At 33.0% G+C, this 16,144-nt stretch overlaps 2 protein-coding genes across 4 annotated transcripts in view; both read left to right on the top strand.

The window, feature by feature from the left end:
* Positions 1-1,702: 1,702 nt before the first annotated feature.
* Positions 1,703-11,651, top strand: LOC121727594 (peptidoglycan-recognition protein LB-like). Of its 2 annotated transcripts, XM_042115504.1 has the most exons (5): positions 1,703-1,822; positions 2,010-2,103; positions 2,527-2,731; positions 5,106-5,224; positions 11,385-11,651. In XM_042115504.1, exons 2-5 carry the CDS (start codon positions 2,016-2,018, stop codon positions 11,573-11,575), a joined length of 603 nt encoding a protein of 200 aa, XP_041971438.1. In that variant the 5' UTR covers positions 1,703-1,822; positions 2,010-2,015; the 3' UTR covers positions 11,576-11,651. The 2 variants fall into 2 exon arrangements, with proteins under 2 accessions (XP_041971438.1, XP_041971439.1); XM_042115505.1 differs by lacking the exon at positions 1,703-1,822 and having other exon boundaries at positions 1,910-2,103.
* Positions 11,652-13,082: 1,431 nt separating this feature from the next.
* The window catches only part of LOC121728430 (DNA ligase 1), a 29,118-nt gene continuing 26,056 nt past the window's right edge, over positions 13,083-16,144 (top strand). For both annotated transcript variants that reach the window (XM_042116627.1, XM_042116625.1), the window contains exons 1-2: positions 13,083-13,215; positions 14,026-14,230. In XM_042116627.1, the coding sequence (XP_041972561.1) occupies positions 14,044-14,230 (187 nt within the window). In that variant the 5' untranslated portion in view covers positions 13,083-13,215; positions 14,026-14,043. The remainder of the gene's footprint in view (positions 13,216-14,025; positions 14,231-16,144) is intronic.

Below are 16,144 nucleotides of genomic sequence, written 5' to 3'. Positions count from 1 at the left end.
AGTAAAAAATAAAACGCCATCTGTTGAATCGTATTAGAACTAAAATGTTCATTGCATCGATATATTTCTGGATTTTTTATAATATTATAGTCGTACATAAAATATATTTAAGTAAAGAATAAAACGTCATCTGTTTTCATATATTAGAATTAAAATGTTGATTGCATTGATATATTTTCTGGATGGAATATAGTACACTTGTTTATTTTAGAGCGCCTTCTGTTGTCAACTTGTCACATAAGTATATTAGAAATGCAGTAGGAGTTCTATAAGATAAGATAGATTGATTATTATTATACCAAGTGATAATATTATTAAACATAATATTCTAACGTATTAAAAACTATAAACAAAAACATAATAACTAATAAGTATGATTAGCTCTATGTTACAATGAAGTAAAAAATAAAACGCCATCTGTTGAATCGTATTAGAACTAAAATGTTCATTGCAAAAAATCCAGAAATATATGGAATATTTCTGGATTTTTTATAATATTATACATAAAATATATTTAAGATTTTTGAAATTTTATTTTAATACATATCCAAGACAAAGGAACATTGAAAACTTTTTGTTCCGCCTGCGGGACTCGAACCCAGGACCCCCGGGATAAGCGCTGGCCACGCGCAATGCGAATTCATTTTCATCGATATTTTCATGGAAATAAGATATTTTCCCACATCAAAATGTAGCCTATGTCCTTTCTCAGACTCTAGAATAACTGTGTACAAAATTTCATTGCAATCGGTTCAGTAGTTTTGGCGTGAAAGCGAGACAGACAGACAGACAGAGATACTTTCGCATTTATAATATTAGTATGGATGTCACTCACTGAAAAAATGATTACCTACTACCATTAGTGCTTTTATCTTAATATTCCAAGAACTTTCATCCATGTACAAACATTCATACATCCATACATCCAAACAAACTTTCGCCTTTATAATAATAGTAGGATTAGTTCACACTGCAACGTTCTGTGCAAAAGGTTTTATTGAAGTTATGTCGATGGACGGACCGTCAAAACAAAATTGTACGGGTTCCTCACATTTACAATTGAACCCTGAAAACGCAGATGTTTCTCGTTCGCATCGATCGACCCCTTCACAGAAAACAGCGGAATCTAATAATAACATCGTGCATTACGTGGCTATGAATTATAACGTTGCAGTCAACGTCATCAGTCATCACCCACATAGAGCAAATTGCACCAAGATTGTTGTTCATGATGTTTATAATATGCATAGCAAAATTAAAATATGGCCGCCTGAAACAATTTCACGCTAATGAAACGTAAATATAATATTTGTGCAGGCGTTAAGAGCCACGCAAACACACAAGCACGAGAGCAAACATTACTGACGCACCTATTTGTGTTGTAACGGTTACGAGTTACGACTGAAAACTTATAAACTCTCTCAAAGTAATAAAATATCTAATTAAAAATAAACCACCAATAAATTCCGTGTACCTACGTAGGGTTTTTTTGCGTTGAGTTGTGATTTTGCTAGCTGACTAGCAATAGACGTAGATTATGGACGAATATCCGTCTACCCTTTGTGTTTGTCCATCATTAGCCAACGTAAAAGCCGCATAATATTATCATTCTAAACCAATGCATATCTTAATTGCTTTTTGACAATCGTAAGTGTTTAATAGATAGCGCTTTCTAATGTAACAATCGACATTGATGCTATCTGAAAATCATGAAGATAGGAGTTTAAGATAATATAACATATCCATGAGTGTTGAGTAGTGAAATAAGTAGACATTAAAGTGATAGAAGTGTATCGGAAATATTTTTTGGAAATATAGCATTGTAAGTAGCTGCAAGTTGAACTTTGCCTTGACTATAAGACTTAAAATACCAGCTAAGGTGCTTTATTGAAAAAATATTTGATAATAGTAATTATTATTATTTACGAAAGAAATATGAAGTATGTATAATTTACTGTTTAAAGTTCTGAACATGTTTATAAACTATTAAGCTCTGGAATTAACGTTAGATCAGAATGCCACCGAAGGTTCTTCCACTTCTGTTGTGTATATTCGCCAGTGTCCACGGCTTTCCTCGACAACGTCGTTGTGTTAATCATGACGGTAAGCATTTTTATTTTTTCAAACACAAGTAAATATTAAATATTTAAGAAAACCTTTAACTTATTATCATAACATTATATTATTATTATCATACTTAAAAAGTGAAAATAAGTACTTATTTCTCTTCTCAAACTTATTATGTAGAGTCGTAACTTGTAAAAATGTACTTCCTGCTTTTTTAAAATACCCATATACTTACCCATTTACCCATTTTGGTATAATTATGCAAAATAATAGACACATTTTTATTTCTTATGCTTTATGCTAGTATCGAACGAGCAGATTTATGCAACCTTCGACCGAAACCAAAAGTTGAAAACCTCAAAAAAATATTTTCTAGGTTGACGGTTGAAGTTCAGAGAATACTTCTCCCATACTTTATCGAGTAAAACCTAACGATGCTAAAATACTTACACTCCGTAGATGAATTGAAAATAATATCTCGCGAGCAATGGCACGCGCGGCCTCCTGCGGGCGTCACGCCGCTGGCTAGACCGGCACCGCTGGTGATCATCCACCACAGCTACTACCCCGGTGCCTGCAACACCACGGAGCAGTGCGCCGACGCCATGAGACACATGCAGGACATGCACCAGATTGACAACCAATGGGTGGACATTGGTTACAAGTATTGTTTAGAACTATTAAGCATACCCGATAAATCTACTATGTAAAGTAGCATAAACCTAAAGCGGGGCTTTTTATTACCCCAGTAGGGCTAACCCTACTGGGGTTTATATTTTTTTTTTTTTTTTTTTTGAAATTAATTATAGTCAGAAATTTTTTTGCACCAGTGTTTAGAGGAGGTCAAAAATAGCTTAAATTCAAAAACTCGACCAGCCACGACGTGTGAGTTAGCCGCCATATTGGTTTGAAGGTCCAATCTTTTTTTAGCTATATCTCCTTTATTTTTTATTTTTTAAGAAAATGATAAGGATCAAATTTGTCGAAAATTTGATTTTCTACAACTTTAATCCTTATAATTTTTATTGTAAAATCAATATTTAAGGAAATAACTGCAAAAAATAAGTCAAAGTATAATCTCAACCTGTTCGACCTGTATCGCGATTATTGTCAAATACAGAAAAAAAACGGAAACTACTACTAAACTTGTAGCTCTTTACATTAACCACAATTAAAATTAAGAATTCGTTGTCTGTCCGTCTGTCTGTCTCCAGGCTTCAAGAACGGTGATAGGTAGAGACTTGAAATTTTCAGATATTATGTATTTTGTTTTCCTCTATAACAACAAATACTAAAAAACATATTATATTTAATATTTGATGGGGCTCCCATATAACAAACAGGATTTTAGTCGCCTTTTTTGCTTTTTATCAAAAATAGCAGCACTAAGACAATTAAAATGTTCATAAAATATTTAATTGTATTTGTACTTTAATAATTAATAATAAAATTAAAATAAAATAAATATTTAGGGGGGGCTCCCATACAAAAAGCACAAATTTTTGTCTATCTTTGCCTTATAATAAAGTTATTATAACGATGTTTTAGCTAAAATTCACGGAAGAAATAGCCCTATTTACCGATATTCACACCAAGTGTCACAGGAATTATACATTTTGGTTTTGACAACATCTTACCTGTACTTGTGCAAGATAACGGATATTTAATGGCTAATATTTTACCAATAATGAATATCAAAAACCCAAAAACCACAATTTGGGAAAAAATAATAAAAACCACACCAACAACAAAAAGTAGAAGAAGTTTGAAAGTGGCATGCCCGCCAAAACTCTTTCAGTTGTCAAGTTTCAGTTTGACAAGTTTTTATTATGTCAGAGTGTTCCTAATTCCTAAACTATTACCAGTGTACTGGCCTAATCGCTTAAGCCAATGATCGCTTAGGTTTAAGATATTTTGATTTATGTCACACTTGACAGTACACTGATATTTTTTGGAAACACAACCCATATGTAGTCAGTGATGCCAACCTGCAGATAATTTCAGATCGGTGAGGAACCAATAGAAAATCTAGAAGTGTCTATCCTTACGCCATCGAGTTAAGATTGTTAAAATTAAAATTAAAAAATATAAATAAAAATACCTCATTATTCAGGTGTAGGTTGTGCCGTAATTGTTAAAAGGTCTAATTCATGATTTTTGAATGAATGAACATTTACCATAGGTGTAGGAACTTAAACATTGATTTCTAAAAAAATTCATAAGGATCAAATTTCTAGGAAATTTAATGGTCTATCACCTACAACTTTGTTTCTACAATTACTTTCGCTAAATTCGATAGTAATTGACATACAAGCGAAATTATACTTTGACTTGTTTTTTGCATTTATCTCCGTAAATATTGATTTTACAATGAAAATTATAACTCAAAAGTAATTATTATTAATTATTAAAGTACACATATAATTTAGGCCTTTGTGAAAATTTTAAGTGCCTACCTGTTGCCATTATTGATAAGGAGCAAAAAAGGCCAAAAAAATCACGTTTGTTGTTTGGGAGCCACCTATAAATATTAATTTTATTTTGTTTTTGGTATTTTTTGTGATAGCGGCAACAGATATACTTACATAAATGTGAAAATTTCATAAGTCTAGCTATAACAGTTCTTGAGATACAGCCTCGTGACAGACAGACGGACAGACGGACAGACAATGAAGTCTTAGTAATAGGGTCCCTTTTTTACCCTTTGGGTACGGAACCCTAAAAATCAGAATAAGAAATTGCCAAAATCATTATGTAGGTCCACCTATATTTGAATTCGTCATAACCACAAGGAAATAGAGATACCTACGTTCCGCAGAGGGAGTAAATTCTAGAAACATATTGGGTAAACCATCCCATCGCTGGCAGTCATACCATTTTTTGGCACCTTAGATTTTGTTTAAGTATATCTATAGTTTCTGTAGTTCTCTCAAAATGCCAGTAATCGGCTGTTTCACCTCAAAATTAGTCACTTATTCGCAACTACTACAAAGGTTCATTCCTAATGTAAAATACTAATGGTGATCTTTTTCTTTGAGCTTCGGTGTGGGCGGCGACGGCTTGGTGTACGAGGGTCGCGGCTGGCACGCGGTGGGCGCGCACGCCGCCGGCTACAACTCGAACAGCATCGGCATCGTCCTTATTGGAAACTGGGTTTGTGAGTACTGAGTATAGACCTTGCGGGTATATCAGCAGAAGCGTCCGATGATGTCTCTGCTACACTGTTAGTAGAGACGGTAGGGGTATATGGGACTATTTAGCTTCAGGCTTCATAGATCCAAAACTCTGGTCATCTAATCGATAAGAGTTACTATATTCTAAATATCTACCATCTTACTAGTCTAATATACTTATTTGGCGACAGAACAAGCAAATGGTCAGATAATAAAACAAAAACTATGTGGCGCATTATAAATCAGAAATCGGGCAGAACAAAAACCAATACACGTCAAAACATCACACTAAAACTAAACAATAAAACTATAAAATGCCCCTTAGAAATAGTTAACTCTTTTAATAACTATTTTGCAACTGTTGGTATAGATCAAAACAGCAATAACTCCGCAAAAGGTCGACCTGTCGTTAACCCACCGCTGTGCTCAATGTACTTAAATCCCGTGGACCGTAAGGAAATTATTAACCTCATCAGATCTATCAAAAACAAACATAGCTGTGGTATCGACGACATCCTACCAATCCTGCTAAAACATTGCGCCGTAAACGTCTCTGTACCCCTAACATACCTCGTAAACCAAAGTTTCATAGAAGCCAAATTTCCGGATGCTTTAAAAATTTCCCTAATTAACCCAATTCACAAAAAAAGGAGATACCCAAACCCCTAGCAACTACAGACCCATAGCTCTACTACCAACATTCTCCAAAATATTTGAAAAGGTCATATGTAACAGACTGTACAACTTCCTCGAAAAAAATAACATCCTAGACGACAGTCAGAACGGTTTTAGACGAACGAGATCTACGACGTTGGCTGTCTATAAATATATCCAAACCGCACTTAAATACATAAACGATCAAAAAAATGTTTTAGGTGTTCTACTAGACATGACCAAGGCTTATGACAAAGTATTGTATGACATACTCCTTAGAAAACTCTCAGGCTCAGGTATACGAGGAGAAGCATACTCGTGGTTTAAATCATTCCTAAAAATAGAAAACAGATTGTACAAATGGAACACTACGACCATAATACGCGAGAAATAACCAAAATAAGATCGGAGGAACTAGAGATGACGTGCTCCATTCCTCAGGGAAGTGTAATAGGATGCGTACTGTTTTTAATCTACATTAACGATCTACCGAAAATCTTAAATAATCAAATAGCTCTACCAGTATTGTTTGCAGACGACATATCTATTTTAATAAAATACGAAAACATGAACTCTAACGATAATATATTGCAAAAAATATTAAAAGATGTTACGGATTGGCTTCAGGACCACAATTTAGAAATTAACTTCAAAAAAACAAAAACAATTCAATTTCGATCGTATAAAAAACCTGCTATTAATATAAATACTTCATTTGAGAACATAACTTTAGAAACCGTAGACACATTCAACCTACTCGGGATTCACATTGACACACATTTAAACTGGAAAACTCATATCGAAAATATCAAATTAAAATTATCCAAATTCACATATGCACTTTTCCATCTAAAATGTAGCACTGACCTTCAAACCTCAATTTCAGCATACTATGCTTATGCGTACTCGTGGCTACGTTACGGAGTCATACTGTGGGGAAATAGTGTTAACGCCAATGAACTTTTTATTCTTCAAAAAAATGCATAAGAATAATAGCTCAAATAAAAAATAGAGAAAGCTGTAGACCATATTTCATTAAATATAATTTACTTACTCTCCCATCAATTTACATACAAGATATTAGTTTATTTGTTTTTAAGAATTTTGATTATTTCACAAAAGTAAAGGATACACACAATATCAACACCAGACACAAGAATAGACTACACCTCCCATACTCCAGAATAAAAATGTTAAATGAAAGCCCATATTACATGCCAGTTAAAATATATAACCGTTTACCAGAAGAAATAAAAAATGAAACTAAATTAATTTCATTTACGAGAAAATTAAAAACTTACCTCATTAAAAATTGTTTTTACTAGGAAGATTTCTTCTCTAAAGATAATAATTAATTAGTTGTTGAAAGATAACAAAGTTCATAAAATATATTACTACCCATATATTATATAGATATATACTAGTATAGTTATATTATAATAAGAAATATTGTTAGTAAAATAAAATAAAATTAAGATACTTACTCATAACACTTCGCATTGTTAACATAATATTGTAAAAATATATTACATATAAAGTATTTATTCACAATTTTTAAGCAAGGTACTAAGTCTTAACTTACAATGTTTGTATATTAATTACTTAGTTTGCAAATAAAATCTTTGAATCTTTGAAGTCTCAATCAAAGCAGAAAGTCCTGATTTACATTGATGCCATAGCACTTGTGAGTTGTCAATATCAGTGGTTCCGGTGACGCACTACTATGTTATAAAAGTGTCCTGGGCCTCTATCATGTGCTCTTAAAGCCAGCCAGAATACTGACTGGCTCGCATTTTGGTACCATGACCTCTATTTTCCAGCCAGTCAGTGGTCACGTGACACAAAACTCACTTCTCCATTGTTAACTGAGTAATAATTTCGTATCATTTGGTATCATGACAACACTTCTGACATAAGCTCGCTTGCTTTTACGTCAAATACAGCAATTCAATAAACACCAACCAACGAGTAGCTTTTACTGAATAGTTTACATTTTAGTAATTTTATTTATTAATATTACATACTTTTTAGTCTTAAATTATATTGCTATTTAGTTGGTTAGTTACTTAATAAGTTATATTTTAGTCTGTAGCATATATTTTAGTGAAAATAATTCGTTATTAAAACCAAAAAACTTAACATTCGAAGTGTCCAAATTTTTGGAAAACGATTAAGTATTCTCAAGTTAATCACGAACTGATACATAAGTAAAGACGTAGAGACCTTAGTAATCCATTTAGTGTTAGTGAGGTTTCAGAATAATAACATAAGTGAGGTGTAGTATAAGTACCTATATGTCTAGTCAACAATAAGGTTTGCATTTGTGCGATGAGCTAAGACTGCATTGATTTAGTACACAAGAAACACATACAAGGTATAAGGAACACAAGTGTTGTGTATAATTACTGTAAAACAAGTATGAATTTTCACCAAAAACCTACAGGTACAATCTTATAAGTAGTTGCATTGTAGGTTTTTGTGTTATTTCACAAACTATTTCCTTGTAAACCTGAAGTATTTTGGTATATGCATGATAAACACTGCACCAAAGAGGTAAATAATTCAATATTACTTACTTTTAACAAGAATTTTCAGAACACAACCTTTTAACCTTTAGATGTATGTATAACATGCTCCGGATAAACATTGACACACCTAAACTACTAGAAAAGTTAAATAATTGATATGATATTATCAATCCCAATTAGAAACCCAATTAGCTAAATTCTCATATGAGCACTTTTTCATTTATAACTTCTTCTCTTGACGACAATATGGTATTATATGATGGGAATAGTGTAAATCACTAAATTTTACTCAAAAACAAAAACCTACATTATAGTACTTTTCCAAAAAAGACTTACTTAATAAGAATTGCATAACAAACATATGGAACTTATTGTTCATAAAACATAATATTATCATAGGAACATATATTATTATGTATTACCAAAAATACTTTTGTACTTACCTCAATAATAATAATAAGTATTAGTTTTATATTAAATTAAAACTTACTATGTACTTCTTAGGAACCTATCTTAGGAGCATTTCGTACAATCTTTTGATTGCAGTAGGTCTTTGTGTTATTTCACAAACTATTTCCTTGTAAACCATGCATGATAAACGCTGCACCAAAGAGGTAAATTCAAAGGTATTACTTTCTCAATAACAAGAATTTTGAGAACACAACCTTTGAAACTTTAGATTCAAGTATATTCACGAATAAATATTGACACACACACATACACCTAAACTACTAGAAAAGTTAAATCATTGATAATATAAAATCCAAATTAGCTAAATTCTCATATGCACTTTTTCATTTATAACTTCTCTTGACTACAATATGATATAATATACAATGGGAATAGTCACTAAAACTCAAAAATATAATCCTACATTACTTATAGTACTTTTTCCAAAAAGACATAACAAAAATTGCATAACAAACATACTTATTGTTCATAAAACATAATATTTTCATTGGAACTTATATTATTATTACCAAAAATTCTTTTGTACCTCAATAATAATAATATTAGTTTTATATTACTTATTACATTAAAATTTAAAATACATGAGGACTTTAGTAAGTCCTCATGTATTATACATTTTAAAAAGATGTGGTCGTTTTAGGGACCTATCAGACAGAGTGGTCACGCGTTGAAGCATTTGCGTTGGAGCAGTCAGTGTGTGACTGAGGAGCAATTCTAACACATTCAGAACTCCTCCTGTGTGAGTATATAGAGATACTCACACGGGAGGCATTCTACAACATAATACAACACAAAGAACACAAAACCCTTGACCGCTCTCTGTCTGAGATATCCCAGGCAATTTCCCATAGTTGCAACTTGCAATGCAGTTTCTAATTGTTATTGGTTTGCCAAATAAAAGTCTGAAATTATAATATTGTTTTTATCTTTCATCAAAAGTTGGTATTTGAACTCCTTTAATAATAATAAATTAATATTTACACAAGGGATATTTGATTCATCTTCTTTGATTTTAAGTGACAAGACCTTGTTTAAGATTTCCGCTGTATAAATATTTTTAGAAGTATAATATAAAAGAGATTTAACACTTGCCTATCTGATACTAGGTTGATAATAAGGTGTAAGACAAATGTAGTACCTATTGATGAAAGCTGTGTATGAATATGTATCTAAGGTAGGTATATTTAAGTGAGAAAATAAATGAAAAAACATTTAAAAACGAGTATTTATTAAATTTCTTTTAATTAAAGCTTTTGAGTGAATATATATTATCTTCCTAGGACTTCGTCATCATTACACTTGCAATTCTTTATTATAAAATGTAGTACTTATAGTATCTCAGTGTTAGCAATCATCCTTTATCCTGAAAAATATTTGGTTCAGCGTACACAGTACTAATAATGTAAAATGCCTTACAAGGCACAAAAAGGGGATTATTAAACTTATAAATTGCCTGTTTATGTTACAATAATACCTATTTGAAAGCTCAAAAAAACGTAGGTGTTCAAGAATGAGTTCAAGTTCAACAAACTATGTTCAACTCATGACATCAACTCTGTTGTAATGCATGTAATTGTAATCCACAAGTTTGATGCATTTCTAAGACTTTTTCATGGTAGATTATTTAGCGTAGGTATCAAGTAGGTATAGGATATAATAAACTTATCAATTTCTTGCTTAAAACATAATCTCTATAAACTTAATAACAATATCCAATTATCTTTTTTTTTGTCTCCTTCTTCTTCTCTTTTTTAATTGCCGACTCAGTTAGTTGCCAATGTCAGAGAATTCTTTCTCCTCTAGATCGCCATGCTTGTGATAATATAAACATGAAGGAGTGTTATTTTCTCAGTGTTTTCATAAAGGGCTTATAAAATACCAAAAAATATAAATAAAACCATTTACACATTTATAATAATTACCTTTAAATACAATAAATCGGTGCAAAAGTAACTATTCCTACATTGACCACGTTTTATATTAGAAAATAGTATATTTTATAATAAAAAATATTAATCTTTTTTTAAACTATATTTTCATCTTGATTTACAATTTTTCCGTTAGTCGTTATGGCTAAGCCATTTCAATTCCTAAAAAAAAAAACAATTCCGTTAGTCAAATTTGACGTTCGTGTTTGACATTTCTTAATCCAGTTCAGAGACAAATATTACAGGTTAAAACCATTGAGAAGTAAAAGTGCACATGATACGGAAACATAACCATTCACTTTACAACTGTTTACATACCTGCACGGATTAGCTCAGGTTTTGACAAAGTTAATGATAGGGGGGCTGTATGTAACAGTGTAGCTGTGTAAACATGTTTAACTCATGTTAGTGACTAGGCATCACAATGAGCTCTATCGCTTTTTTTTTTATAACCAAATTAAGGAGGTTAACGACTAACGTTGTTGTAGAGAAGTTTAAATTATCAAGCATTTATGCTTAAAAAGTATACTTAAATAGAACATTAACTACGTTTTTATTTGCAGATAGCCTACCGCCAGCCAATCAGATGGGTACGGTGCGAAAGCTGATCCAGACCGGAATCGAACTCGGGCACATCAGCCCCGACTATACCCTCATCGGTCACCGCCAAGTCTCCGCCACCGAGTGCCCGGGACAGGCGCTCTTTGATGAGATACAGACGTGGGACAAATTCGAGAAGAACTTCAAATTATAATGAGTTTTTGGACTCTCCATTGAGAACAGATACTTCTTACAACAGATATTTATTGGCAATACAAGTTTTCCTGTACGACTTTCATAATATTATTATTATCCTTTTCACATAGAAGGCGCTGGAGGATTTAGGAATTAAAGGATTACGAACGTGACAAGTTTTAGTACCTCGGCAATAGTTTATCTTCAAAAAATCAGTCCGCCTTTTTCTTAAACTATTTTGTTATTAAAAGAAATAACAAAGGATATACATAGCTCTATATTATCTCTACCAAAGTATGTGTGTAGCATGAACTGCACAAAATAATACAGTCCCTATAGTATCGTCGATAATAATTTGTCATTATTGAACCGTATCAAATCAAGACGTCCTGTCCTGTCAGTCCTTCCTGTTGATACAGATGTACTTTGGCGCCTAATTGCTGCCCTACCTTGGACACTCCTGAAAACTTACTGAAGCATTAAAATATTATTGTGTAATAACTCATTATAATTGCTTCAGAAACGACAAGAGGAGATCTCTAGATATATAAGTACGATATGAAGATACTTCTAACACTAGATGAGGTATTTATGTGAGCTCAAGGCCTTCAAATAAAAAAATACAGTGGATAGAGTAAATAATATTCGAAAGTTTTTATTCAAAATATAGAATGTTACGTTACATCTGAGTGGCCGCTTCCTATTCTATTTATATGTCTGTCTATGAGCTAATGCTTGTGAATAGCAGACAGTGTTTACATTTACCAGAACATCGCATTTTCCGCCGCACATCGCGAAAATATTCTTATTATTTTCATTCAGAATAAATAATAAACAACAATAAAAAATAAAGTTTCATTAAAAGAAACTGTTGGTACGATTTTGTGGATTCCGTTTTGTTTCCAGTTCCATTTGAAAGTTACTGCAGGTAATATCTTAGGTATAATATGTTACACACGCAGTGCGATCCTCATTTAAAAAGTCACTCATACAAATAGCATAACATGCAAAATTTTCTCGATAAGTTGTTGATAGAGACTAACAGATTGTCTATTGTACAGCACAAAGGTAGAGTATGAACAATCACATAATTATGTTGGATTGATAGGGGTCTTACCGCCGTACAGAGACATTTAATTATGATTAACTTTCAATTTAATGAAGAGTTTAACAGAATCTGTCAAAAGGTAGGTAGGTAAATTAAGTTATTATACTGATAATGTAGGCTTATGCCAAGTTTTTGAATTAATTACATTTAAGTAATTAATGTTCCACTCTGAGTGCGGCAGTTAGGAAGCAGCAATGAATCCGCGTCATCAAATTTTGATTTGATGACGCGGATCCATTGCTGACAAAGCATACAGAACAAGAAACCCAAATTATTTCAGGAAATTACAAAGAACGTGAGATAATTTCCGAAAAATTGAGACGCGGACGTAGCAGCTGTATTGTGTGAACTTTACATTCCCGAATTACAACACGGCATCTTGATTCTTGACGCACCTATTTATAAGTTCCAGCGTCGAGCGCGGAATCCACACCAGTCCGTTTCCCCGCGCGACCGACGCTGCTCCCAAAATCTGGACCCAGTTTATTTTTACCCGGATCATGATCGATTCTGTGTGAAGTGAAGTGCCTATCACATATACACAAACACACGTAAGAATTTACACTATTAAAGATTAATTAGTTGACCATAATAATATGATTGTAGTAACTAACAGGTGACATTGAACACGAAATTGGAACAAATTTTGATAGATTTCTAATTACATCCTTTACCTTGTGGAAAAAATATTAGCGAAATAACAAAACCCGCACTTTAAAGACATCTTAGTGGAATGGGAAAATCGTAGAAGTTAGGCGTAACTTCGAGAAATATTATAATAATCTTTAACTAAACAATTAGTTACAGTGTTGGTGATATTTTCGGAGCATGGAGTAGGTACCTACTCTTATACAGGAATCTGAGTGTCGTTGCATTCCCGACAGATGTTTGCACATTATAAGATTTGGGTTAATCGTTCTTAGTGATACTCGCGTCATATGTAACATATTAGCTTAGATTTAACTAACGCTCTATTCTATCTAATTCAAGCAGTAAGTACAGCTTGTTCTTAAATCTGACAGCTGTCAAATTTAAAAATGATTAATCTGAGGCGTAGGGCGAAATTATTCGCCCATATTTTGTTTCCCCAAACTTAGGACCGTTTGTTTCTGCACTTACATACTTGTGCGCTAAAACATTATTAAGTATAACTAGTTTAGGTGCCCTTTATAAAATTAAACGTACACAATAACCCAAGACGTAGACGTACATAATACTCTACATTTTATTTTCCAACAATACTTTAGTTTTACACCACCCAAGGGTACCAACATAGTATATTGCATAGAATATACATTATAGACTACCCAAAATCATAGGTGGTAGGTACACAGAACTCTTTATTTTTTTTTCTTTTGTAGACACAACACACATACACAATGCCTATTGGTAACGTGAGCAAGGAGTCCACACCGAAGCGGGAGACCTTCAGGCCTCCGTGGGTGAAGGACAAGGACGCTGAGAAACCTCCAGAATGGACCCTGGGTCGAAGACTGAAACCAGTGGAGACCAGTGCGAAACCCAGTGATAATAGTGAACCAGCGCCGATCACTACGACCTTGAAACGTACGTATGAAATTGTATTCATTTGAAAACTATTTACAAACTAGATGTTCTTATGTCTACGTGCGCTAGAACGTGAATGCATACATTTTGCCGGTATAAAAAGTAGCATATAGCCTTTCCCATACTTGATGCGATTCATTATAATATTTTATGCATGACTCTTAGGAAATCATTGGAACAAATCATTAATTATTTACAATTACCTACACTTCGTGACGTCCGCGTCGTGTCTTTTTATTTTCTTTGTATGTTATTAAAACTTGAGAGGTGTCAAGGGACACCCGGATGGAACGAAGTTATAAAAAACAAAACAAAACAAAAAAATCATAACTGGCTTGCTTTCTATGAGAGAGAGAGAGAGAGAGAGACAGACAGAGAAACACGCGCACGCCGCACGGCTTACAACTATAGCAAAAAGCACAGATATAGATCAAGATAGATACATCGCATGTCCCACGAAGTACATGCGGTATCTATCTTGATCTATATCTGTGGCAAAAAGTGTCGTGTCGTTACAACTTTTTCCGTCTAGCGGCTAGCCCCCTTTCGCAACGCGCGATAAGGAACTTCGTTTCAAAAAATCAAAATAATTAGTATCCTCTATACGAAAAATGCGATTTTCTGCTGCTTTTGCCTCAATATTAAAAATTAAACCTGTTACACAACAATTGAAATATTTAGGTATAGTGTTTATAATCAATGATACGAAACACTAACTAGTACAGTAACGCAATACTGTACTAGTTAGTTTGAGTTAGACTCAGAAGCGTCGCGTGCCTTGGCGGGGCCCATATTAAAAACTTTTTGGAGGCCCTTACTCCTAAGGAAAGACTTCTCACAAAACAAAAAATCGCAAAGGGTGCTAACTTTTGAACTCACGCTTACGCTGGTAACAAAGGATTTTTTCTTTCTTTTTTAACTTTGTCATTTACCAATTTAAAAAAATAATATTATGAAAGTTTGTATAAATTTTTAGATACGCACGTTGGGGGCCCCGTATAATTAATACAGCAGTAGCTACGCACCTGATTAAACTTTAGAGCATTTGGCCAATTTTATTTATTGAATCCTAAAAATTATAGTCTACTCGACAAGTTGAAAATGGTACAAAATAGAGATACTGCTCTTAAAATTATTGTGGGATAGCTGATTGGATCCGGAATGACGCCTAGAAAAATGTGCCAAAAGCGTGTATTAGCACATGTAAAAATTGCAAAAGTTATAAACAATTAAAGATGGAAAAAATGGCATTTCGTTTTTTGCCAATCTATACATCTATATCTATAATTCTATACATCTATACATATAAATAAAATTGGAGTGTCTGTTTGTAATATTGAAAGAACCGTTTTTTACTACATGCATATGAATGTACATACGGTACATATACCAAAATAGCACTTTTTACTATTTTCGTCTGTCTGTATGTCTGTCTGTTTGTTCCGGCTAATCTCTGAAACGGCTGGGGCAATTTTAACGAGACTTTTTTGGCAGATAGCGGATATAATAAGGAATAACTTAGGCTACCTTTTAACCGACTTTCAATAAAGGAGGAGGATATATTTTAAATTTTTGTATTTGCTCATACATATTTTGTAATATCAACTTTCTAGCTAGCGCGATGCCTGCAGACATACTACTATAATATTTTTCGCGGACGAAGTCGCGGGCAACAGCTAGTACATAATATGTCATAAACTATTAATATTTAAGAAATTAAAAAAAAAGATTCTGAAAGAGGAGAAAATTTCCAATCAAAAACTCCTAACTCCCGAAACTCTATCTCCATTTTTTATATTATTAATTTAACATTGTAAACAGGTCTGCGCGCGACATTTTTAGGTTGCAAGCGTGGCGTCAAAAGCGAGTAGGTACGGAACATTAATTTATTTATTTAAGGTATTGATTTTTTTT

The sequence above is a fragment of the Aricia agestis genome, chromosome 6, assembly GCF_905147365.1.
Source record: "Aricia agestis chromosome 6, ilAriAges1.1, whole genome shotgun sequence".
NCBI classification, from domain to species: domain Eukaryota; kingdom Metazoa; phylum Arthropoda; class Insecta; order Lepidoptera; family Lycaenidae; genus Aricia; species Aricia agestis.
The sequence above is the reverse complement of the archived record's forward strand: the minus strand, read 5'-3'. Positions and strand labels throughout refer to the sequence as shown.

Coding starts and splice junctions, on each gene's coding strand:
- LOC121727594 (XM_042115504.1), top strand. CDS start 2,016: ATGCCACCGAAGGTTCTTCCACTTCTGTTGTGTATATTCGCCAGTGTC. Junction 2,732..5,105: donor TGGGTGGACATTGGTTACAA/GTATTGTTTAGA, acceptor TTTTTCTTTGAG/CTTCGGTGTGGGCGGCGACG. Junction 5,225..11,384: donor CCTTATTGGAAACTGGGTTT/GTGAGTACTGAG, acceptor TTTTATTTGCAG/ATAGCCTACCGCCAGCCAAT.